The 23,925-nt window shown below is 58.3% G+C and overlaps 1 protein-coding gene across 1 annotated transcript in view; it reads left to right on the forward strand.

The window, feature by feature from the left end:
* The window catches only part of LOC117074583 (histone-lysine N-methyltransferase PRDM16), a gene marked incomplete at its 5' end in the record, with an annotated part of 55,523 nt that overhangs the window by 12,333 nt on the left and 19,265 nt on the right, over nucleotides 1-23,925 (forward strand). Inside the window, 7 exons of the mRNA XM_033196205.1 lie at nucleotides 5,770-5,977; nucleotides 7,640-7,787; nucleotides 8,386-8,539; nucleotides 14,663-16,079; nucleotides 18,842-18,926; nucleotides 22,171-22,340; nucleotides 23,009-23,086. Coding sequence (XP_033052096.1) covers nucleotides 5,770-5,977; nucleotides 7,640-7,787; nucleotides 8,386-8,539; nucleotides 14,663-16,079; nucleotides 18,842-18,926; nucleotides 22,171-22,340; nucleotides 23,009-23,086 — 2,260 coding nt within the window. The remainder of the gene's footprint in view (nucleotides 1-5,769; nucleotides 5,978-7,639; nucleotides 7,788-8,385; nucleotides 8,540-14,662; nucleotides 16,080-18,841; nucleotides 18,927-22,170; nucleotides 22,341-23,008; nucleotides 23,087-23,925) is intronic.

A 23,925-nucleotide genomic window follows, 5' to 3' on the forward strand; every position in this document is an offset into this window, starting at 1 on the left:
GCTAAAAGTCCAGGAGAAGTGTGAGGGGAAGTTTCATTCGGCGGAGGGAAAGTGCAGGGTCTGAGGTGGGTCTCAGAGTGGTGCGGAGTTGCCCCGCTCTTCCGGACCGGGCTGTGGGAAGCCTTCCGAATTTCCTTTTCCCTAGATGGGCCAGCCCCTCTCTGTCGAGTAGAGACGGGACAAGTGAGTTTCCCTTTCACCTTCCTCCGCACCCAAGTACAGCTGAGAGGGTGCCTGAGAAAATTCCAGCCCCACACAGATGAAGGCTCATTCCCTGTCCCCGGCTCTGTCCTCTGATGGGGGCACAACTCCGTCCGTGGAGGGCTGGGGGCCGGGAGCAGCAGGGCAGGGATGGTCACGTCATGAAGTCATGTGTCCATTCCCCACGGGGTCCTGGAACAGCTGGCCAGGAAAGGCTCTGTGGGCAGCGGGGCCTTGGCCCGTCGGCTCCAGGCCGATCCCTCTGAGCAGACGGCTCCAGGGTTGGAGCCTAACTGCTTTTCTTTGGGTGAGACCCCACAAGTGAACAGGAGCGCAAGCTCCCTCCTGGCCATTACCGGAGCTGGTGATTCCTGCTGGTGCTGGAGCCTGAAGGGAGGCCGAGTTTTCCTGCTTGCTTCTTGGACCTCCCCTCCAAACACACCAAGGCTTAATGATTAATGCAGTTCACTGCAAGTTTCTCCAAGGAACCACCCTGATTTCACGGTGACGGAATGGTGCTGGAATTAGCAGGAAGGCTTTGAGACCAGACATGGAGAACTCTGCCTTCATTTACCCTTTCCATCACCGAGCATGGCCCAGCTAGCGGGGTCCTTCCTTGGTGCAGTATCCGTTCATGTCCCTGAGTGTCCGAAAGGAAATGACCACAGAATGACAGTTGAACAAGCGGAAGCCTGTCTGCACTCTCCTCTAAAGTGTGGTTTTATTTAGGCCATCGAGAAAAGGAAAATGAATTGCTGAGATCTGGGTAGCAGGAGGGAAGGCCTCATTTTCCTTAAAATAATTATTGAAAAGATCTGTGAATCTCAGATAGCGCACGAGAGCTCCAAGAGACAAATCTACTTGACTTAAGGAGAGTGCTTGACTCTGGAATTTCATTTGTACAATGAAATTTCTTTCTTCCAAAAGGTTTTTTAAAAACCTTGATTTCTGCTCCCCACCCCTCTCCAGCCCCTGATATTAAATAACCTGGGTCTACATTTTCCTAATAATTTATCAAACATCTGTGGGCTAATTGCTTGCCACACATAATAGCCCAACATCAAATATTTGACTTTTCCTCCTCTTTCCTGTCAAGATCATGCCTCCCCAGTAACCGCCTCCCCCACCAGTTAAACTCTGAATCGCACAGAAAGAAAATGCAAAAATGTTCCTCACTAAGATAATTATCATAAAAAATCTTTTATCCCAACCCCAGCTCAATGCAGCCAGCCCCTTATCACTGCAGGAACTTGGAGGAGGCTCTCGAGCTCCTTTGAGCCTCAAGTCTGGTAGATTAGTACGTAGACGCCACATAATTGTGAACCCCTCGGCTCTCCGGGGCCATTAGGCACCGATTTATTTTTCTGTTACATTCCTGCTCTGCCATGAAAGTTGCTGATGGAACTTCAGATAGGCAAGCGAGGCGCAGATATCACAAACAAGATGTGAGGTCACCACGGCGTTGGCTCAGCTGGCGTAGGTGACAGGTGGATGCTGTACGGCAGCTCACGCACCCCCGCCAGATGAAGAGAGGTTCATTTCCAATCACCGTTTTCTGTGCTTTTGTTGGCAGAAGAGGGTTTGGCTGGAGACCACGTTCAGGTAGCAAAGAAGACACAGGAGACCCTTGGGGGCCAGCCCGCTTCGGGAGAACCGAGCCTCTGCCCCGCAGTTCCGGGGCTGGACACATTCCCTGTGCAGAGCTGCGGCTCTGTCAGGAATGCGAGGCCCATTTTCACACAAGTGACTCAGACCATGGGGAAGCCACTTTCAGATGCATTTGACTTTGTGTTTTGTTTTTACACTTACAATGGAGAGGAAAGAATTCTCTTTCGTGAGAACTTTTTGCTCTTGGGAGAAAATAAAGAAAGTTACTTCCATTCCAATATGCTTTTCTTTTGAGAAAGCCTCCCGATAATTTGCTTTTCCTCTCTCCAGGAGAGGTCAAGAGGAGGCAGTTCATGGGGCACAGAGCGTATGAGCCAGCCAGATCGTGAGATCAGAGATAATAAGATGGGAAACATTATCGAATAGGTCATGTTCTTTCAGCATTTCTTTAAAGCAGAAGTTTCTTGTGCCGAGAAAGTGAAAATGCCGTAAACTGTGCCCCCGCTTCCGGCCCCTCCACCAGCCCCAGGGGTGTATTCGGGGCCAGCCTTACCTGCCTGGAAGACAGCCGGGAGACCCATCCACACCACTCAGTAAGGGCAGACCAGGCTCAGGTGTGTCCTGTCCCCGGCCCTGTCCTCTGATGGGGGCCCAGCTCCGTCCGTGGAGGGCTGGGGGCAGGGAGCAGAAAGGCAGGGATGGTCAATGAAGTCCACTCCATCACGTCCAGGGCACCCTCCAAGGCCATTGGAGTGAGAATCGGACTGGATTCTCACTTGCAATCTCAATTTTTATTTTCATCCCAAATTCTAAATGAGAACTGGAAAAAATAAGTTGGTCAGTAATATGAGTAGGTGGGGCTGGCATTTCTTCTTGTCTTTGTTTTCAAATTTCAACTTCTGTGATTGTTCTTCATTGGGTCCAGAAAGAGTAAAATAAAAGCTGGCATTTCTAACTGAATCACGCTGCTGGCTGGAGGCCCCCATCTCAGCCTCCTTCCAGCCCGGGACGTTGGAATCCACCCACAGGCAGCTTCCCGGGTCTGCGGGTTGGCTGTGTTCCGCAGTGGTCTTGGTGCTCAGATCTGCAGGGCTGTTCCCCAGTGAAAATCCCAGTTTCTGAAGACAAGGGAAGGCCTGAGAGGGAGTGACAGTGAGCATCTCTCTGTCACAGGCTCACCTTGCTTTCCCCAAAACCCTCAGTGGGAAATTGGGGCCCTGCCAGCCCTGCTTCCTGGGCCCCAAAACCATGGGCAGGCTTCAGGCCCACGGCTCCGCCTCTTCCTTGAAAAAGCAACTCAGTCTCGCCCGGCCTCAGTTTGCCAGTTCTGAAGCGGGCATGCGAATACCATCGCCCTTCCCTGGGTGCTCGCAGGTCCATGCAAGTCTACAGTGCCTGGATTCTCTTAAGCTCTGAGGGGTCAGCCTTGCCGCCCACATCATTTGCACAGTGAGCACTTTCTGAACAATCTGCAGGCTTGAATCACATTTCAAGGTGGCATTTTGTAGACTTCTGGGGTATTTCTCACCCACCTCCTCCCAGTCTGTGCACCCAGTCCAAGGATCACCCCAGTCCGTGCACCCTGTTCAAGGATCCCTTCTGTCTGAGGATCTCTCCTGTCCAAGGATCCCTTCTGTCTGAGGATCCCCCCAGTCCATGCTCCCTGTTTGAGGATCCCTCCATCTGAGGATCCCTCCTGGCAGCTCCTAGGTGGGTTTGGTTTATTCAGCGAGCATCTGGGAAGCTCTGAGTGGCAGCCTTCCCCAGAGAGGTTTGGGACGGAGGCTTCCAAGCCCCAGAGGACGGAACTGAGGTGTGGACTGCAGTCCTGTGGAAAGTGGACTACGCAGGCTCTGGGCATCCTCTGGCTTTTTTCCCTTCATGATCTTGTTTTCCCCCAAACCAGTGCTTTCCTGAGGTTCAGGTTAGCCAGCAGGACCAGGACGCCTGGACACCGGCTGAGAACGAAATCACAGTGTTTCATGCATCTTGACCGGCAGTGGTGCCTGCCCACTCACCCCCAGGGCACACACCCCCAGGGCTCCTCTCGGCCAGGCACCCCTTCCCTGTCAGCCAGATACTCACCTCTGTCCAAAGACGGCAGTGAAAATCACATCTGGAGAGCTGGCGTCTGTGCCTTCGTTGGCAAGGGTGGGGGGCTGGTGCCATCCAGTGTGCCCGCTGTGGTCTCTCAGGGCCAGCACCCTGCTGGAATCCCCACCTGGGCACCTGAGGCTCAAGGAGCCAGGCTCTGAGGACTCGCCAGGGGGGCTGGGGTGGCCCAGGCCAAATAGCAGCATCTCCACCCTTAGGCTCAGGGAAGCTTCCAGTCAGCAAGGAGGTGCCACTTCCGGCAACCCCCGCACTGCCCAGACTGCAAAGCAGCCCACCCTTTCCTTAGGACTCTAAAGGCCTGTGACTGTGGTGGTCTCTCTGACACAGGGAGGGGACAGGAAGTGAGAGCGCTCTTCCGTCTGCCCCCATCCCCTCCTCTCCTCAGCAATCCTTAGGTTCAGGCCTTTGAGCCAACGTTCAGACCAAGTTCATTAAGACTCTGCTCAATGCTGGGCACTGGGTCAGTCCTTGTGCACATGCATACACACCCAAACACACGTTCCCACAAGCACACAAATGCACACACACAGATCACATGCACACACACACATCACATGCACACAAACACAAACATGCACGTTAGCATATGCACATTCATATACAAGCATGTGTACACATATTCACGTGTGCACAACTGCACACCCATTGGCGCACACACACACAGACAGGTCAACACACAATGTGCATGTTCACACACGTTCACATGTGCATGTGTGCACATCAAACACACATGCACACACAATACACATAGTCATCCATGCACACAAACATATATGTATAATATGCACTTATGCATACATAACACAAATGCACACACATGCAGACAGAAACACATGCATTCACACTATGCACCCACATGAACACACCGGTGCTCACATGCCTAAACACAAAGGCATACACAAACCACACATGTGCAGGTATGAAAACATGCTGGTACACACAAATATTCACACATGTAGGTGCATGCAGAAACACACCCCTCACACACATGCACATGCGTACCCATGCAGCCCCACACAAACATGGGTGTGTGTGCATAGACATGCACACACAGTCACACAAAGATGCACACATGTGGATGCAGATATGCTGATATTCACACTTACACGTGCACACACAGCTGCATGCTCACGCCCAAGACACCCCCGTGCACTCACACAGTGGTGCACACACCATTGTTCAATTCATTTGGGAAAGAGCTCAGTGCCAGCGTTCTTTCCAAGCTGGGGGCTGTGGCGTCTTGTGGGGAGGGGCCTCCTGTCTTTGATGGAAGGCTGCTGCCCAGCTGCTGCAGGCAGGGGAGGCGGGGACAGGCCCAGAGCCCCCCCACCGGGATGACAGCTCCAGGCCGATTGTTTGGCTTGGCAAGGCGGTCAGGATGCTGCCTCGTAAACTTAATAATAGCTGCCCCCCTTTTAATTTGTTTGACCTTGACGACAATAATTTATTATATGCACTGGAGCTCCGTCATCGTTTTCTCCTGATTCATAAACAAAGCACTTGGCCCGGCTTCCTCCTCCACTCCCAAGCTCGGGGCCTCCTCCAGTCCACGGTGGCTGCCTGAGGCACAGGCAGGGCTGGGTGTCACTTGGGGCTCCCTCTGAGGCACAGATTCGGGGGTCCTTTGGTGCTGCCCAGGGCTGGGCCCTGGGGACTCCACATGCCTGTTTCCAGGGCAGGCTGGTGGGCCCCAGGATGAACCCTGGCAGGAGGCAGAGCGGGGCTGGCCAGCCTGGGTGCAGGTCCTGGGGCACCGTGGTGAAGGGGCCAGGTCTCCAGAGTCCCCTAAGAGCCCTGGGCTGGGTCTCTGGCTCTCTCGCCACCGCCTCGTTCCGTCTCTTGCAGAGGAGCCCACGTTCCGCTGTGACGAGTGTGACGAACTCTTTCAGTCCAAACTGGACCTGCGGCGCCACAAGAAGTACACGTGCGGCTCGGTGGGGGCTGCGCTCTACGAGGGCCTGGCTGAGGAGCTCAAGCCTGAAGGCCTTGGAGGAGGCAGCGGCCAAGCCCACGAGTGCAAGGACTGTGAGCGGATGTTCCCCAACAAGTACAGGTGCTGCGCCCTCCTCTGAGTCTTCCCCCCTCCCTTCCACCACCTCGCCCCCCAACAGGTGGAGACAGGTGTCCCCTAGTGGGACACACCCTGGGGGATATGCACCCCTGCTGGGACACTGCAGAGCAGGTGCAGGGTCCCGTGGCCAGAGCCGCAGGTGTCCCCTGGCTCTGACTGCAAATGTCCTGGCCCCAGAAAGCCACCTCCTAGGCTCGTGGCCCTGCCTACCAGCCCGCTATGGGGAGAAACTAGAAAGGAGAAAAACTCAGGCCAGAGCCGAGATCTGCAGCCGCTCAGCCCAAGGCTACTTCTGTAATAAGGTCCTAGGCTGGGATGGGGGTGGCAGCACCCACCACTGAGGGATTCATGGTGGCCCCACCCTCCAGACACAGGAACGACTCCCTCTCAGATGGCAGGCAAGAGCGAGAAGGGGTCACCCGTATCCCCAAGACACCAGCCCTGCTCCCCACCGGTGGCAGCCGCCTGTCCCAGGAGGGGCTTCAGAGACATGAGCGGGCCCACACTGGCCCTCCCCTGCCCTAAGACCAGGGAGGAGCCAGGATCTGGGACCTGGGCAGCCTTAGGGACCTGTGACCCCCTGGAATGACAAGATTCCTGGTCTCTCTGGAGAGTAAAACCAGGACGTTCAGTCCAGTGCTGCAAGGAGCTATGGAGACTTTTCCAGCATGGGCCCCTCCTCCTGCCTTTGAGGGTTTCCTCCAGGACAGCCTCGCAAAGTCAGAGCAAAGCCCATCAGGCCACTAACCGGCTATGTGATTGCTGGGGATTACCGCCCATCCCCGCGCCGCTCCCTGGGGACGGCAAACCCTCCACCCGGAACAGATGACTGAGAAAATAAGCGTTTGGGCAAATCCCGACTGCGGCCCTTCCCAGTAAACGCCGCTCAAGAGGGTCCGTGTTTTCTTTACATAAACACATAAATCACAATTAACAACAGGGGAAAAGATACAGTCTCCTGATGCTCGGGAACCAGGCGTTTCTGATCTGAACGGATGGCTGGGCCCTGTAATTAACGAGCCGTGATATATCACTGCTTTGCTCATGAAGATTAACGGTCATCCCTGGGATGGGGGAAGCCGGGGGTCCCCCGAGAGCAGGGAATTAGAGCAACTCCTTCATCCAAGTGCAGCGGCCCCTCCGAGCAGCTGAGCTCTGCACCCTTCTGTGCCACCTGGAGACCCCCGAGTGACTCCCGGCCTGCCTCCTTGGTGTGTGCCCAGCACTCAGAGGGGCGTCCTTGGATTTTGGGGACTTGCCCCACTCCTGGGTTCATGCCAATGTTGAACCCCTTTTTTCTTAGGCCCAAGCTTAGCCTCAAGGTCAAGACCATCTTGAGGCACCCAGGCAGTGTGGGCCGGGATCCAGCCCTGCCTCCAACCGCCCTGGGGGTGGTCTTGGGTGAGAGATAGAACCATCCAGGTGCTGGCTTCCTCATCTGCTAGGGGAAGGCCACTTCTGCCCCTTACAGCCCGGCCATCACAGAGAGGAAGTGGGCAGGGAGACGCCAGCATGTGCTCTGTCCTCCGGCAGTGTGGTGGGGGCTCTGAAGGGGCACTGGGAACAAGCTGTGCGGGGTTGGGGTCCCCTCCCAGGCAGAGGGTAGGTACTTGGGCCCCACAGTAAGCCCCATCCTCTGCACAGCCTGGAGCAGCACATGGTCATCCACACGGAGGAGCGTGAGTACAAATGCGACCAGTGCCCCAAGGCCTTCAACTGGAAGTCCAACCTCATCCGCCACCAGATGTCCCACGACAGCGGCAAACGCTTCGAATGTGAAAACTGCGTGAAGGTAACATGCAGGGCAGCGGCATCTGAACCCCGCCACAGCGGGAGGCTGCAGACAGGCGCCCACTCCCATGCTCCCTACACCCCCTGGTCCAAATGCAGATGGAATGTGGCAGAGTGGGTAGGAGGCCCCTGTGGTGGCTCGGGCCCTTCTGTGTTACTAGGAGGGAAAGGAAGTCTCAGGGAAGACTGCGTCCCCCAGGTCAGAAGGATCAGGGCCGAGACCAGAACCCAGGCCCCTCCCGGGCACGGCTCCTGTCCTCCCGCCAATGTGGAAGGAAGAGGCTGCAGGGCTGAGCCTCCACCCCCAGCCCGCCAGGGTTGCAGCGCCACAGCTGAAAACGCTTTCTGCAGCCCTGTCTCACGCAGCCTCAGTTCAGGAATTGTTCTTGAGGAAAGCAGCCGGGGAGGCTCCATGGCTCACTTAAGGCCATCCAGCGGGTCCTGGCTACAGCAGAGACCTGTCCCTGCTCGGTGCAGACCGCGACGTGGCAAGAGAGACAGACAGGGCCCTGCTCTCATGGCTGATTGGTCGGGCAGCCAGAACCAGGCCAAGGCGGGTCTCCAGGCAGGGCCCAAGCCAACGGCGTCCATCTCCCCAGGTGTTCACGGACCCCAGCAACCTTCAGCGGCACATCCGCTCGCAGCACGTGGGCGCCCGGGCCCACGCCTGTCCCGACTGTGGGAAGACCTTTGCCACGTCCTCCGGCCTCAAGCAGCACAAGCATATCCACAGCACGGTGAAACCTTTCATATGTAAGTGGTCGCCCAGCCTGGCCGCCCGCCCGCCCGCCCTCCGAGTGCGCGGATGCTGTGGGGGTCGGGCCGAGGTGTGCCATCCCCCAAGGTCTCCCCCAATCCGAGGGACCCCAGTTTGTTCCGAAAGCACTCTTGGCAGGTTCTGACATCTGTGCCATGTGCAGCCTGTTCCCCGGCAGGCACCCTCCGAGTTTGTCCCTCACTGCTACCCTTCCCCATCCCGTCCTCCTCCACGGCTCCCTTTGCTTCGCCTCACAGGGCCTGGAGGGGGCAGCAGGTGATGGGAGGGACCAGGGTCCTGCAGAAGGAGCCGGACCCTCTCTCCCTGTGGCTACTCCCGACCCCCGAACTCACTCCCCACCCATGCCGAACTGCAGAAGGGTGTGTTTCTGTGCTGCCCTGCACGTGGCAGTCCCAGCAGACGCCCCCTGGGATTGTCAGGGTGGTGTCTCTAGGGGGCCCTGTGTGTGCCCAGGGCTGCTCCAGTGCGGGGGCCAGCCCTAAATAAAAGAGCAGCTGTCTTCATGGGGCTCCTTGCACACCAACGGGAGAAGACAGGCAAGCCAGATAAGCAAGGCGGCAGGCACAGCTCTGGGTGCAGCGGTGCAGGGTTACAGCCTCCCAGGCGGCCGGGCTGGCAGCCTGGCATGGGAGCTGTGCCTGCCTGTTCGATCACAGGCGTTCCAGCAGAGATGCAAGGAGAGTGAGCCCTGGGCACCTGGGGAGGAGGCTCAGGAGGGAGCTGTGAGCATAGAGGCCCCGAGGCCAGGGTTTGTTTGAGGAGTGAGTGAGGGGAGTGAGAAGAAAAGGCCAGGGGGTGGCTCATGCCTGTAATCCCAGCACTTTGGGCGGCCCAGGCAGGAAGATCACCTGAGGCCAGGAGTTTGAGACCAGCCTAAGCAACGTAGTAAGACCCCATGTCTACCGAAAAAAAAAAAAAGTTTAATTAGCCAACCATGTGAGTGTGTGCCTGTGGCCCCAGCTACTCAGGGGGCTAAGTGCGGGAGGATGTCTTGAGCCCAGGAATTCAAGGCTGCAGTAAGCCAAGATCACACTACTGCAATCCAGCCTGGGCAACAGAGCAAGACTCTGTAAAGAAATAAAAATAAATAAGAGAGAGGTAAGATGTCACCGGGACCAGGTCCCAGGACCCTTGCAGGCCAGTGCAGGGACTTTGACCCTAATTCTCAGTGAAGTCAGAGGCCTCTGAAGCGTCCTGTCTGCTGGGCCTTGTGCTGAGTCATCCGTTCACACACACATTGTGTCAGGTCATCGCTTCCCAAGCATTCTTACGTGGCATCCTCACAAAAGCCTGAGAGGGGGGCCCTTCTGTCTCCAGCTGTCATAGGAGGAAAGTGAGGCCACAAGATATTAAGTGACTGTGTGCTCAAGGCCAGGCTGTGGAGCCCAAATTTTAGCTCTGGGGGCCTGGCTCCTGGCCCCTGGCTGGGTGATTTGAACCTTTTAGGCTCTGTTGCATCAGCACGGAGAGGAGGGGTGCTGGGAGCTTGGGAACCTGCTCTCAGGTGTTCCTGCCGATGTAGGACCACTCAGGCACTGACCACTTGCACAAGAACTGATGCCTACCAGCCAGCCAGGCCCTGTCAGCACCTGGGCTGTGCCCATCCTACCCACCTCCCAAGCCCCAGCGTCCAGCCGTCCTGCTAGGGGTGACTCAGCCCCCAGCCCAACCTGGGCCACATGCCCCCACCAACTGAGGAGCCAAAGGGAGACGGAGCTCTCCCTGCTGGCCGTTCCACAAGTACCGTTTTCCCTTTGCTGACCACCGATCTCCCAGGAGGAGCCTGCGCGCAGTGTGCCCGGCTCTGGTGCCCCGATGCGCAGTACCCCTTCCTTCTGGGAGAAGCCAGCACCAGGCAAGCTGGGAAGGAGTCAGGGGCCGGGGTGGGGGGTGACTGCTCCCAGATGCAGGTCAAGTGACTCCCACTGCGAGAGCAGCACCAGTCAGTGCCTCAGATGACAGTGTGGAGTTCTATAGCAAGCTCAGAAGCACAAACATTGGACCTAGATTTAAACATCCTTGCCCCTCTGGGCGTGCAGATGAACATTCTAAAGTCCCGTTGCATCACATTAATGATGTGTATTCCAGGAGCTGCAGCACCCTGGGCAGCTGGAGCCTACAGTTCCCACCACGCTGCAAGCTGCTCCCCATCCCTCGTGGAGGGAGTGAGGACAGGGAAGCTCGGCTGGCCCTGCCTGGCCTCAGTGGCTCTTGCACCTCTTGTCCACACTCCTGGCTCACCTTTGTGCCTTGGCTTTTGGCTAAGGGGATAAAGCTTAAAGGGAAACCCCGGAGATGGGCAGATCGGGTTTACAAAGACCTCATTCCCTTAGAAATTAGATCAAATACACGTAACACAGCCCCAGTATCCCCCAGGCCATGGCACAGCGTCCTTTGGCGCACCTGTGGAAGGGGGTCTTCGGGCTTGGAGAGGAGGATTTGCAAACAGGCAAGGGAGTCCAAGTAGTCTGGCCCTTTCCAGGAACGGTCAGTTGCTTGCAGGAGAGGTCACAGTCGTGCAGGCACTCACGGCCAGACTGTCCACCCGCTGGGTGACACACCCATGGCACAGGCAGATGGAAGCCCTAAGTCCCCACCTCACTGGCCACACAGATGGAGGGGGGGTCATTCCTGGTGATGTCTTTCCCACCAAGGAACTCACCTGTGCGCTGGGGTGTGTCCACGCAAGTGTGTGTGTGCCTGGGTATAAGAGAAAGGGGGTAGGGAGAGAGGAGAGGAGAACGGGAGAGAGAGGAAGTATATCCGGGAATGAGGTGGACAGGCTCCCACTGGGCACTTTTCAGAAAGGGCCTTTGCTCTAATAAGTGTGTGTGTGTGTGAGTGTGGGCGCATGAGCTGGTGTGTGTGTCAGCATGTGTGAGATTGTGTGAGTGTGGGCACGTGAGCTGGTGCAAGTGTGTGCGTGTCGGCGCATGTGAGAGTGAGTGTGGTCACGTGAGCTGGTGCGTGTCAGTGCATGTGAGTGTGAATGTAGGTGCGTGAGCTGGTGCATGTGTCGGCGTGTGTGAGAGCGTGTGAGTGTGGGCACATGAGCTAGTGCATGTGTGTGCATGTCAGCACATGTGAGAGTGTGTGAGTGTGGTCGCGTGAGCTGGTGCACGTGTCGACGTGTGTGAGAGCGTGAGTGTGGTTGTGTGAGCTGGTGCACGTGTTGGTGTGTGTGAGTTGTGCAGGATTGAGTGTGAGTGTGCATTCACACAGATACCCTGCAAGGAGAAGAAACTGCTGTCCAGAGCAAGCACCAGCCTGGACCCTTCCCATCTTGGCAGGACCCTGGGGGGCTCCCTCTGCAGGCGCTGGCCCCAGCTCCGGTTCACTGGCTGCCCAGGCCGTCCTCCACCCTTTCAGGTCACTGCCTCCCTCTGCCAGCTCTGAGCCAGCTGAGGCCATCCCCAGGGTTCAGGACCTGCCCCTGCACGGAGCCCCGTCTCTCCAGTCCTCTCCTCTTCCCCAGTCCCTCTGCAGATCTCCCCACTTCAGGGCCCTCCCTCAGTGAGCGGATGGGTGGGAACCAAAGGTTCCTGAGCCCAGGCACAGCCGCTGGCCTGGGAGGCCCCTCCTTGGAGCTGCCCTGGGCCAGAGGCTGCTCAAAGCCAGTCTCTCCAAGTCAGGATGGCAGTAGCCACTGACCAGGCACCACTAGGGCCTGGCAAAGGCCGGGGTACAGCTAGGGTGTGCTTGTTTGGCCAGCAGGACTGAGTGTCTCCCCAAGGGCCAGGTAGGTGACCGAGGGGTATTTATAGACCCTCTCTGTGGAGGGTCACCTGTCCATCAGCAGCCCTCCAGAGAGGGCAGATTTGATAAAACGAGACCAAGTTCTTCTCCCCTCAGCCTTGCAAACGCCCCACCAGGCTGGATGAGCAGGAGGGTAGAGCGGTTAATATAAATAGATGTAGTGATGAAAGAACATGATAATCTCAGGGAAAAAGCTCCCAGCTGGAATTGAAGGAAATCAGGCCGCCGACCATTTCTGGTGAGCAAGAAGCTTGCTGAAATCATTGTTTCCACTGTGCTGTGTTTAGAAAGCAAATCGTCCTACAGAGAGAGAGAGATACTCGCCAGGGTGTGTGTGTGTGTGGTGTGTGCATGTGCGCATGTGAGTGCGTGTGTGTGGTGGGTGTGCATGTGTGTTGTGTGTGGTTGTGTGTGGTGTGGTGTGTGTGTGGTGTATGTGTGCAAGTGTGTGTGTGGTGTGTGTGTATGTGCACGTGTGTTTGGTGTGGGTGTGTGTGTGGTGTATGTGTGCAAGTGTGTGTGTGGTGTGTGTGTATGTGCACGTGTGTTTGGTGTGGGTGTGTGTGGGGTGTATGTGTGCATGTGTGTGGTGTGTGGTTGTGTGTGTGGGTATGGGTGTGGTGTGTGTGTATGTGCGTGTGTGTGGTGTGTGTGGTGTGTGTGTGCACATGTGTGTGCGTGTGCATGCGTGTGTGGCGTGTGTGGTGTATGTATGCTGTGTGTGGTGTGTGGTTGTGTGTGTGATGTGTGTGTATGTGCGTGTGTGTGTGGTGTATGTGTGCATGTGTGTGGTGTGTGGTTGTGTGTGTGATGTGGGGGTGTGTGTGGTGTGTGTGCGTGTGGGGTTGTGGTTGTGTGTGTGCATGGGTGTGTGTGGAGGGGTGTGCGTGTGTCTGTGCTGTGTGTGCGTGTGTGGTGTGTGTGCATTTGTATGAATGTGGTGTGTGCTTGTGTGTGTGATGTGTGTGTGTGCATGTGTGGTGTGTGTGTGCATGTGTATGAATGTGGTGTGTGCTTGTGTGTGTGATGTGTGTGTGCGTGTGTGGTGTGTGTGTGCATGTGTATGAATGTGGTGTGTGATGTGTGTGTGTGTGTGGTGTGTGTGTGCATGTGTATGAATGTGGTGTGTGCTTGTGTGTGTGTGTGTGTGCAGATGTGTGTGTGTTCCTCCCTTTCTTCTTAGAAAAACAAGAGGCAAAAGACAAGCTGGCAATTTGCTGACCCCCGTTCACAGGCCTTTAGGAAAACGGTCGGAACCCCCAGGCCACTGGGTCCTGGAGTCTGGCCGGGCCAGCACTGCCCTCTCCTGTTGAGAGAAGATGCTGGCACTCGCCAGCCAGAGCTGGGCACGGCAGCTTCCATCCCAGTCTGAGGAGGTACCCAGTAGCAGGATTTTCACTTTTCTCAAGCAGGGAATAGTCCCTCTGCATGGGGCTCCTGCCCGGGGTGACCTCCTATCCATGTCCACCTCGAGCCATCTCCGAAGGGTGGCCGAGTACTGCCAGGAGCCCCAAAGTCCGAGCTCCCCGAGTTGGGGCCTCCTGAGAACCTCAGGAACTGTGTGTGTCACCCCAGAGGCTACCGTCTCTGGGGTGCAGGCAGCAGCAACTGGGGCGGAGGGGGAGGCCGGTGGACACCAGGAACACTGTGAACTTCTAGAGAGCAGAAGGCCCAGTCTGCATGGTCAGCATCCTGCCCCCACCCCTCCTAGAACAGCTGCAGAAGTGAAGACGAAAGCAGGGCAGTCCCTGAGCCAGCTTGCCCTGAATCCACTGATGGGGTGGCGACACTATCACATGCCTTCGCTTTGCCCGTGCCCCACCCTGGGGAGCAGGCTCACCTTCCCCAGGGACTTCTGAAAATCTTGGCTCCCAAATTAGCAACACCATGGGGTAGGAGGGTGGGAACAGCAGTGGCAAGCCCATTCTCCAGCAAAGAAGGTAGAGGCACAGCAGGATCTGTACCAACTGACCCCAGGATCTGTGCTGGTCACTGGAGGCCAGCCTTGGGGTGGGCACATGCACACTCACATATGTTTCCACATGCTCATGTGTGCACATGTATGCACACTCAGACACACGCTTGCAGAATACACACACACCTGCCCCCACACACACGGACACGCATACAGACACACATGCACCTTCCTGTATATTTGTGTGTATGCACACACATGCACGCACAGTACACACATATCCGCCCGTGCCCGTACACCCAGACTGCTTCCAGCCCCAGCCCCGCCCCTCCAGCGGCTGGGTTTCCCAGCAATTTCATGCGGCATTTTCAGCAGCGTTTCCCGGTCATTTCATGCGGGTTTGTCTTGGCTCCTGCTGATGTTTTAGGTGAGGTTTGCCACAAGTCCTACACGCAGTTCTCCAACCTGTGCCGGCACAAGCGGATGCACGCCGACTGCCGCACGCAGATCAAGTGCAAGGACTGCGGCCAGATGTTCAGCACTACCTCCTCCCTCAACAAGCACCGGCGCTTCTGTGAGGGCAAGAACCATTACACGCCGGGCGGCATCTTTGCCCCAGGCCTGCCCTTGACCCCTAGTCCCATGATGGACAAAACAAAACCCTCCCCCAGCCTCAATCATGCCGGCCTGGGCTTCAACGAGTACTTCCCCTCCAGGCCACACCCGGGGAGCCTGCCCTTCTCCACAGCACCTCCCGCATTCCCTGCACTCACCCCCGGCTTCCCGGGCATCTTCCCTCCGTCGTTGTACCCCCGGCCGCCTCTGCTACCTCCCACGCCACTGCTCAAGAGCCCCCTGAACCACACCCAGGACGCCAAGCTCCCCAGCCCCCTGGGGAACCCAGCCCTGCCTCTGGTCTCCGCCGTCAGCAACAGCAGCCAGGGCACGACGGCAGCTGCAGGGCCGGAGGAGAAGTTCGAGAGCCGTCTGGAGGATTCCTGTGTGGAGAAGCTGAAGACCAGGAGCAGTGACATGTCAGACGGCAGTGACTTTGAGGATGTCAACACCACCACGGGGACCGACCTGGACACAACCACGGGGACGGGCTCGGACCTGGATAGCGACGTGGACAGCGACCCCGACAAGGACAAGGGCAAGGGCAAGTCGGCCGAGGGCCAGCCCGAGTTTGGGGGCGGCCTGGCGCCCCCGGGAGCCCCGAACAGCGTGGCCGAGGTGCCTGTCTTCTATTCCCAGCACTCGTTCTTCCCGCCACCTGACGAGCAGCTGCTGACGGCAACGGGCGCCGCCGGGGACTCCATCAAGGCCATCGCATCCATTGCCGAGAAGTACTTTGGCCCCGGCTTCATGGGGATGCAGGAGAAGAAGCTGGGCTCACTCCCCTACCACTCGGCGTTCCCCTTCCAGTTCCTGCCCAACTTTCCCCACTCCCTCTACCCCTTCACGGACCGAGCCCTCGCCCACAACTTGCTGGTCAAGGCCGAGCCAAAGTCACCCCGGGACGCCCTCAAGGTGGGCGGCCCCAGTGCCGAGTGCCCCTTCGATCTCACCACCAAGCCCAAAGACGTGAAGCCCGTCCTTCCCATGCCCAAGGGCCCCTCAGCACCCGCATCCAGCGAGGAGCAGCCGCTGGACCTGAGCATCGGCAGCCGGGCCCGCGCCAGCCAGAATGGTGGCGGGCGGGAGCCCCGGAAGAACCACGTCTACGGAGAACGCAAGCTGGGTGTCGGCGAGGGGCTGCCCCAGGTGTGCCCGGCGCGGCTGCCCCAGCAGCCCCCGCTCCACTACGCCAAGCCCTCGCCCTTCTTCATGGACCCCATCTACAGGTATTCAGCACCCCAGCCTCACTGGTTCTCCCTGGGGCGGGGCCACGGCAGTGCTGGGCGGGCTCAGTGCATGGTGGTGTCTCTTTCAAGCTCCTCCAAGGTGGTCCCCTGGCCTTTGCTGACTTCAGGAAGAGCCCCTGTTCTTGGGGGGTGTCTGCACCCCTCAGGAGGATGCCCGGCTCGTCTGTTCCTGAGCTAGGTGCCTGGCCCAGGCCGTGTTTGGGAGGCCAGAATGGGTGCTCCCAGACACGTGCAGTTTTCTTGCACTGATGACCACTCAGACATCACACTGCTGGCCTTGACCCCTCCTATCCCCAGTAACCCCCACCCCGCCCCAACCCCCACTCTTCCCCACCCCTCTCTCCAGCTGTCGTCTCTGGGCCAGATCTCCCCAGCCCCCACCTGCAGAAGTCAGAGGGGCCTGGGCTGAGTGCTTCCTGCCCCTCCTCGTGCGCTCCTGCCCCTGGAGCCACAGAAGCAGGGGGAGTGGGGAGGCGACGTCTTTCTGGCGGCCCAGGGGAATCAGAGAAGCAGCCAAGGGTCCTTGGAGGGGAGAAGGAGGCAGGGAGGAAGCAAGCATTGGAGGGTTTTCTAGTTTTCTAGACACCAGTGCCCCATGTCTCTGATGCCCCTCTTGGGGAGAGGCGAGTTTAATACCACTCCCTAATTTCTGGGCAGGTTTGCCCCTCCCTAGAATGCAGGTGGGTTGGGAGAGTAGGGCCAGGCTTGGGGAGAGGGTCCTCACCCCACCAGCACCTCTCTCTGTGCTCTCCGCTTCACCATGTAAGGAGACAGGCAGGCAACCCTTAGCAAGTCCCATCCGAATAAAGCAAAAGCGGCCAGTCCTAGACATGCTGGGCGTGCTGGGTCTCAGAGTGGGGCGGCAGATTTACCAAAGTGTTCTCAGTGACGGGAAAGAGTTTCCCAAATATAACCCTCAGACCCAGGCAGACAGACGAGCAGGCCACCTTCAAGAGCCACCAGGCCAAAGGAGGGCCAGCGGATGGCTCTGCCCGCCGCCTCTGTTTACCACAGGAGATTTGTATTGTGATTCAATGAGCAGGCTTGTCACTGGCATCTGGGGAAGGTTCTGGAGCTGTAATCTCCAGCAGCCCTGGAGGGTGTTTAGACAGGCCCCTGTCCGGGTGCCACAGGAAGCCCCTGGTGACCTCCCAAGGACAGAAACCTGCTGGTCACTCACGTTCATCAGCACACACGGGCAGCACCCCCATGTGTGCCAAGGGCTGAGTCACGGAAGGAGGGGAGGAGGCCTTGAGCCTCCAGTGTGAGCCACGCTCTGCTGTGAGCAGGTCCAGGGACCCCCGTCAGAGTGGTCCCCATTCATGCAGGGCTGACCAACCAATTAGCGGGAGGGAGGCTGGGGTGCACAGGGCCTTCAGAGAAGACTCCAGCCACGTGCACTTAGTACCCAGGACATGCAGGGGTGCTGGCAGCAGAGGCTTAGTACCCAGAACATGCAAGGGTGCTGACAGCGGGGGCTTAGTACCCATGACACGCAGGAGTGCTGGCAGCGGGGGCTTAGTACCCATGACACGCAGGAGTGCTGGCAGCGGGGGCTTAGTACCCATGACACGCAGGGGTGCTGGCAGCGGGGGCTTAGTACCCATGACACACAGGGGTGCTGGCAGCGGGGGCTTAGTACCCATGACACGCAGGGGTGCTGGCAGCGGGGGCTTAGTACCCATGACACGCAGGGGTGCTGGCAGCGGGGGCTTAGTACCCATGACACGCAGGGGTGCTGGCAGCGGGGGCTTAGTACCCATGACACGCAGGGGCTGGCAGCGGGGGCTTAGTACCCATGACACGCAGGGGTGCTGGCAGCGGGGGCTTAGTACCCATGACACGCAGGGGTGCTGGCAGCGGGGGCTTAGTACCCATGACACGCAGGGGTGCTGGCAGCGGGGGCTTAGTACCCATGACACGCAGGGGTGCTGGCAGCGGGGGCTTAGTACCCATGACACGCAGGGGTGCTGGCAGCGGGGGCTTAGTACCCATGACACGCAGGGGCTGGCAGCGGGGGCTTAGTACCCATGACACGCAGGGGTGCTGGCAGCGGGGGCTTAGTACCCATGACACGCAGGGGTGCTGGCAGCGGGGGCTTAGTACCCATGACACGCAGGGGTGCTGGCAGCGGGGGCTTAGTACCCATGACACGCAGGGGTGCTGGCAGCGGGGGCTTAGTACCCATGACACGCAGGGGTGCTGGCAGCGGGGGCTTAGTACCCATGACACGCAGGGGTGCTGGCAGCGGGGGCTTAGTACCCATGACACGCAGGGGTGCTGGCAGCGGGGGCTTAGTACCCATGACACGCAGGGGTGCTGGCAGCGGGGGCTTAGTACCCATGACACGCAGGGGTGCTGGCAGCGGGGGCTTAGTACCCATGACACGCAGGGGTGCTGGCAGCGGGGGCTTAGTACCCATGACATGCAGGGGTGCTGGCAACCAGGGATCTTTGAAGGCCCTCAAGGGGAACTTGGAGGTATGGGAGGTGTCTGGGAACCACCGAGGAAGAGTGTTCAGGGGCAAGTGGTAACAGGGAGGGTCCGTCTAGGGGTGCAGGTGGGCTGGACCCCCGACATCCCCAAGGCCCACAGAGGAGTCTGGTCAAAGTTGGGACAGCCCCAGCGAGGCCCACACCATGGCCTTGTGACTGGCCAGGCATATGGACAGGTGGGGTGGGCAGCTCTGTGGGGCGGGTGGCTCGATGGGGTACGTAACCCTCTGTGCTGTTGTCCAGCAGGGTAGAAAAGCGGAAGGTCACGGACCCCGTGGGAGCCCTGAAGGAGAAGTACCTGCGGCCGTCCCCACTGCTCTTCCACCCCCAGGTACGTCCTCAGTGCAGGCCAGGGTGCCCTGTAACCCACACGCCAGTGGCCCCACCGCCCGGCTGCTGAGGCTCAGCAGCCAGGCTGGAGCCTGAGTTCCCATCCAGGCCACACCACGCACAGACATCCTCACAGGCAGAGAAGGATTCTCTCCCTGTGGCCCCTCAGGTCACTGTAGGCTGGAGAGGTTGAGGACTGAGAGCGATTCTCACGGGGCCACCCCAGGGACCTCTCTGACCCCTGGCTCTGGGCTCCAGGAGGGGGAAGGAGCTTCACTGGAGTCGTGGGCAGAGCCTGGAGGATCGAGGGCAGGGATTGTGAGTGAGGGGAGCAGCCTGAGGTGGCAGCCCCAGGACACAGCGTGGGTGCTCTCTCCGGGGTGCACAGGACCTGAGTGTGTTCAAATGGACCAGAAGAGAGGAAGGGCCTGAGCATGCAGGGAGGGGCATGGAGCCAGGCCCCAGGGAGGTGGTGGGCAAGGGGTCTGGAGAGAGACCCAGAGGCCCCCAGTCCGGACAGGCGGGTGCAGAACCTGCCAGGCCTGGAGTCGCTCCTGCCTGCCCCTGAGGCCACATCCTGGGAGCAAAATAGTGGGTGGGCAGCATAGCCAGGGCAGAGTCTCCCCAATCTCCTGTCCCCTACTGACTTGGTCTCATTGCTGGGAGCCTGGCCCCTTCCGCAGGGCTGTGGGCTGCACCTGAAGGGCTGCACTCTAGGGGTTGTGCCGTGGCCCTGGCCCTGACAGACCGCAGACCAGGCCGGGGCATTGTTCTGTTTCTCAGCCTTCCCTGCCGTGGACGGGGCCCCCCACCCCCAGTTTGTGAAAACTGCGCCCAGGCTGAGCCCGCCGTGGACGGGGCCCCCCACCCCCGGTTTGTGAAACCTGCGCCCAAGCTGAGTTCACAGCTAAACTTAGTGCCTCCCATTGTTTCCCCGGGGCTGTGGAGTTTGGTTAATAACTTCCCCTGATTTTCTTCGGGATGGGCTGGAAAGAGCCACGAGCCAGCCAGGCGCATCCTGTGTTTGTGTTTGTGTGGGGATCGAGGCCGGGAATATCTGATTGGGCGGAACAAGCCGGGCAGGAGAGGCCCACCCAGGCCCGAGGAAGGGAGCCTGGCGGGGGGCAGCTGCCATTGTCCCTCCTGCCTGCTGTCCCCACAGGCCTGCCACCCCCACTGCCTGTCCCTGCAGCCCGGAGCCAGGAGGTGGGGGTGGAAAGAGAGAGATGACTAGTAAGTCACCAAATGGTCTAAGGTTGGGCCATCACTTGAGCAGAGGCACCAGTTACTAATGGCCTCGACAAAGCCCAAGAGGCCATGTCCCGCAGAGACCTCAGTCCCGCTGCTCCAGGCTGCAGACGGGCTGGTGAGGTCCACTTGATGGCTCAGAGAGCAAGGCAGCTTCCATCTGCCCATCGCTGGTTCTCATCAAGATGAGAACATGCCTGCCTCCCAGAGGCGGGAGAAGCCCGACCTCCACGGCCTGGGTGGGGCTGGAAGGGGCCAGAGGGGAGGCCTCGGCCACTGGGGATGGACACGAGTTTCTACTTGTTCATTTCTTTCTGGGTATTTTTATTATTACCAGTCAGTTGTTCCCCAAATAGCAAAACGTCCCCACCACAGAGTCATGTGATCTCCGGGAGCATTTGTAGAAAGCCCTCTGCTCCCTACCAGCAGTGATTGGATAAGTCCCTGGCAAGCAGGTCTCCGAAAAGCTGAGTGCCAGGCACTCGGACTCTGAGAGACCCCAGCTGTGTGACGGGATAGTTTTGTTTGCCAGTGGGCAGCCAGGGCCAGGGTCTTGCTGTAAATGGGCAGGTCACCTCCATGGAGCTGGCTCTGAGCATTGCCCAGAGGCAGCGAGCCCCACACGAGGGCCCTGGATGAGGCAGGTCCCCACCTGCCCTTCTCCTCACCCCCACACCCATTCCGTGGAGACTGGATGCCAAGAACCCACACCCTGGCCAGTTCTTCCCAGTGACACTAGCACCCGGGGAACCCCAAGCTCTCCCTTCCCTCTGCATCTCTATCAGTTCCTGCCTCACCCTTGCCCTCCCTCACCATCCCCTTCTCTGGGAGCTCCCAGGGAGGCGGGCTATGAAAATACCTGTTTAGCAAAGGTGTCTGGAGGGCCCTGTGAGTCAGGCATTGGGCCCTGGGAATGCTGGCCCCACCTTCAGCGGGCTGGGTGTGTGGTACGGAGGCCCCGGGTTTGTTCCCTGTGTTGCCTTTTGCTACCCCTCATGGGATGATGAACACTCTTCCTTTTCAGCCCCTACGCAGCCCCCTACAGAGCCTGGCACACAGCAGGTATCACAGCGTGGCCCGTCTCCTTCTCCATTGGGAGCTACTCCTTATCTTCAAAGAGAAAAGGAGCTGGGAGAGGCGGGGCTGACACTGAGCAGCTCCATCAGCCCAGTCCCTCCCCTCTCCTGTCACTATTATCGGAGACCTCAGTGGGGCCAGGACAGTCTGGTATTCTGATCAGAGCTCTGCCCACTGGGTGAAAATGACCAATCCCATGCTTCCACTCTCCTAATCGAGCAAGCTCTGGGCATCTCTAGGGAGCAGAGCGGCAGCTCCTATTTCCCATATCAAATTGCCCTGTGTCATGTGACATTTGGCATTATTAGTTTGAATATTTCCTTTGTGGGATTAAGTCTTAAAGAGGCTGTTGAATTCCTTAGAACTTTGCCTGCAATTATGGCATGCCACCACTTGGTGGCAGTGGTTTGGCAGGCCCACAATCTATGTTTTAAACTGAGATTCAGGTTGCTATTTTAATGTTTCAAGACTAAAAAATAAAATATTTGATGTTAAACTAAATGTAATTCTGCATTTAACCCAAACTAGCCAACCAGAAGTGCTGGCCAGGAGTCAAGTCAGCTGGGCATTTTGCCAGCCTGGGTCAGATAAGGGGTAATCATAAACATCAGCTATCCGTTTCATTCAGGTGCCGCCCAAACCAGGCAGTGAGGCTGGTTGCTAAAGGTCAGTTTCAGCTCCTGCAGGCAAGACCTTAAACTATACACGAGGGACTCAGGGAAGAACAAGAGCAGGGCTGGCTACAGAAAGGTGTAAGAATCCAACCCAGGGTCCAAGAAGATACTAGGAGACCATTGCTGCTTCCAGTGCCCACCTGAGCACCCTAAGATATGCTGTTGTACGGAACCCCCAGCAGTGCATGCCCTTGAAAACAGGTGAGAGTCAGCTGAGTCCATAACCTCCCACTCTTATGCCTACAGATGTCAGCCATAGAGACCATGACGGAGAAGCTAGAGAGCTTTGCAGCCATGAAGGCCGACTCGGGCAGCTCCCTGCAGCCCCTCTCCCACCACCACTTCAACTTCCGGTCCCCAGCCCCAACGCTTTCTGATCCCATCCTCAGGAAGGGCAAGGAGCGGTACACGTGCAGGTGAGGGGTCCTGGGGTGCTGCTGGGACAGCCCTGTTGGGGCTCAAATTCCAACCTATGGCTGTGAACTTATGCTTCCAGGAAAAACTCAGAGTCCTGGCCACAGGAAAACACAGCACCGTAATCAGTTGGTTATCTGCTTGAGGTCATGCTTTGCAAATAAGTGACATGGGTGGCCTCCCCTGCCTAACGCCATGCTGTGCTCATGTGAGCTCAAGAAAATGCAACCTCAGCCCAGCCTAAACTGGGAAGGCTGGGGCTGGGGTGTGCTGGTCAGTGACTAACCTCAGCTCTTGGAGGGATGGGCAGTCCAGTGCTACAGCCTCAGCCAATTTCTGCAGTGTCAGGATGACACCCTCCCAGCCACCCTGTGCTGGTGCAGGCCCGTCCAAGTCTGTTGGAGCCTGAGCTGTCCAATGCCAGACTGAGGGGCCAGGTTGCTTCAGGGGGCAGGGGCTGGTCTGTCTACTCCTGTGGCCCATGGCAGGCTGCTCTGTAACCGAGGCTGGGCTTCAGGGCTGTAGAAGAGACTGAAACCGGGATGCTGGGATGGGCCCACCTGTGCATCAGGTGTGAGACCCCGAGCATTAGCATGAAACTATTTCTGGGAAATGGCCTTGTGAACCCGCCCTAATCCTCCCTCACCCTTCCCACCTCCCTCCACCCCAGGTACTGTGGGAAGATCTTCCCCAGATCAGCCAATCTCACCAGACACCTGAGGACGCACACTGGGGAGCAGCCGTACAGGTAGGTGCTGCCTGGGCCGGGTGTGGGGTGGGGCCACCTGCCTCCGTGCACTGCTGACCCACTTCTAGGAGTCAGTGTGCCCTTCCCAGGGCTCTCTGCTGGAGTGAGCAGGCAGTGGGCAGGGCTGGGTGCTCAATTCTGGTCACTCTGGCCCTCCCCTCCTGGTCTCACCAGGATGTTGTGAGGATGAGGCAGGAGGTGCCCAGGAACCTTCTGGAAGGCATCTGCCTGGCTCTCTAGGATGTGAGGGAGCAGCTCTCCAGCCACCCTAGGGTGTCCATTGGGGCAGGGGATCCCCATCAGAGCAGGGCTGAGCAGAGCCACGGCCCAGAGGTTCCACATGGGAGAAAACCTCAGCTTCCCCACCCCAGCCCAACTCCGTTCATCTCACGACAGCCGTAGCTGCCCCCACACCCCCACCCCGATGGGCTAGGGAGTGGGCTAAAGGCAGGGTGGGACTCTGTGCAAATGTGGGCCCCCACCCCCCACTTGGAGTCCACCGAGGGATTCCAAGGGGTCCCAGGGACAGCCTGGATGGGAAGCGGTGCATCTGATTCCAGGATCCCCCTGTGCTCCTCTCACCTGAGGAGCCGACTGCCACCTGCAGAGAAGCAGTCACACAGCCCCATCAGGATGGGAAAGGCATTGAATTTGGGGCTCACAACACCCTCCCAACAGGCTTGTCATCCCGTTTCAAAGATGAGGGGCCTGAGGCTCAGAGATGTCCCATGAATCACCAGGGTCAGTGCCTGGGAGTGGGCATTTTAAGCGAGAGCCCCAGACAATGGTAACTGGGAGGCGAAGGAGGAAAGGCTGGTTTTCTGCCAAGGCTGGTTTAG

Source organism: Trachypithecus francoisi, unplaced genomic scaffold (assembly GCF_009764315.1).
Source record: "Trachypithecus francoisi isolate TF-2019V2 unplaced genomic scaffold, Tfra_2.0 Contig01621, whole genome shotgun sequence".
Lineage (NCBI taxonomy): Eukaryota > Metazoa > Chordata > Mammalia > Primates > Cercopithecidae > Trachypithecus > Trachypithecus francoisi.